The 1,053-nt window shown below is 35.8% G+C and overlaps 1 protein-coding gene across 1 annotated transcript in view; it reads right to left on the minus strand.

Moving 5' to 3' along the window:
• Positions 1-730: 730 nt before the first annotated feature.
• The window catches only part of LOC107562049 (keratin, type I cytoskeletal 47 kDa-like), a 9,692-nt gene continuing 9,369 nt past the window's right edge, over positions 731-1,053 (minus strand). Inside the window, exon 7 of the mRNA XM_016246610.1 lies at positions 731-856. Within this exon, the coding sequence (XP_016102096.1) occupies positions 731-856 (126 nt within the window). The remainder of the gene's footprint in view (positions 857-1,053) is intronic.

Here is a 1,053-nt window from a genome sequence, read left to right on the forward strand (position 1 = left end):
TGCAGTGCAGCCTGAGCGATACAGCGAGACTCAGACTTTTGCATTGTTTTTTTGGAAACTGTTTATAATAGACAAACTCAGAGGTGAAAACATTTTATAATCAAACTCATGATCCACGTCTTGATTTTAACATGGCAAAATGTAGCACTTCTAGTAATAATGCATCCATCTGGAAAAGATGTGAAATGTCGAGAAGTCTGTCCAAGATATATAATAGCATTTTCTGGCCAATAGGCGGCGCACGAGACAAGCAGGCAGGTCGAAAACTGAAATTGTTGAGCATAAAAATGAAAAATAAAGTATTTAAATTATTTAATTATGCTGAAAAATAAATACATCTCTGAAAATAAATAGATAATAAATACTACTCCTTATAAAGTGTAGTGATCTATGTGATCTGTATGACATTTTCTGGTCTCAAGAATGTGACTGCCATGTGTTTTGTGCCATTTAAAATTTTAGACCATAGTGTTATGTGAAAAAAAACAACACATGTAGGACATTTTTCTTGACAGCACTTTTATTTTCAGAGACAGGTTTTTCTCACATACAAAAACACAACAGTGAGTGTCTTTCGATGTTTTAAAAATAACACATTTCCTTGTTCCTTGTCACAAATTGTGTATTAACACTCATTTAATATGAAATGTTTGCATGTGTTTGAATACTGTCTCACAAAACGACATGCTGTGCCTTTAGTAAGTACGGTGTGAAGTGGAGGTGGTTTGCTTTATTTGGATTGTTGGTCCACCAGTTTTGATAATGTGGGAACCACCAGAGGATTGAGATCCACCAGATGTGATAATGTGGGACCCACCGGAGGATTGAGATCCACCCGAGATAGTGATAAAGCCACCTGAAGGACAAGAGAGAAACATTAATGTGTAATGTACAACATCCACTGCCTGAAACTGACAATTCTACCACAATATATAAAGAGAGATTTCAGTTACCTGGAATTTGAGTCCTGGAAGAGCAGGAGAAAGAAAAAAATTAATTAGTGAAGCTATTCCTGGGCAAGATAATATAACATAGTCCATGCTCCACTGATTT

Source organism: Sinocyclocheilus grahami, unplaced genomic scaffold (assembly GCF_001515645.1).
Source record: "Sinocyclocheilus grahami isolate Dianchi unplaced genomic scaffold, SAMN03320097.WGS_v1.1 scaffold804.1, whole genome shotgun sequence".
NCBI classification, from domain to species: domain Eukaryota; kingdom Metazoa; phylum Chordata; class Actinopteri; order Cypriniformes; family Cyprinidae; genus Sinocyclocheilus; species Sinocyclocheilus grahami.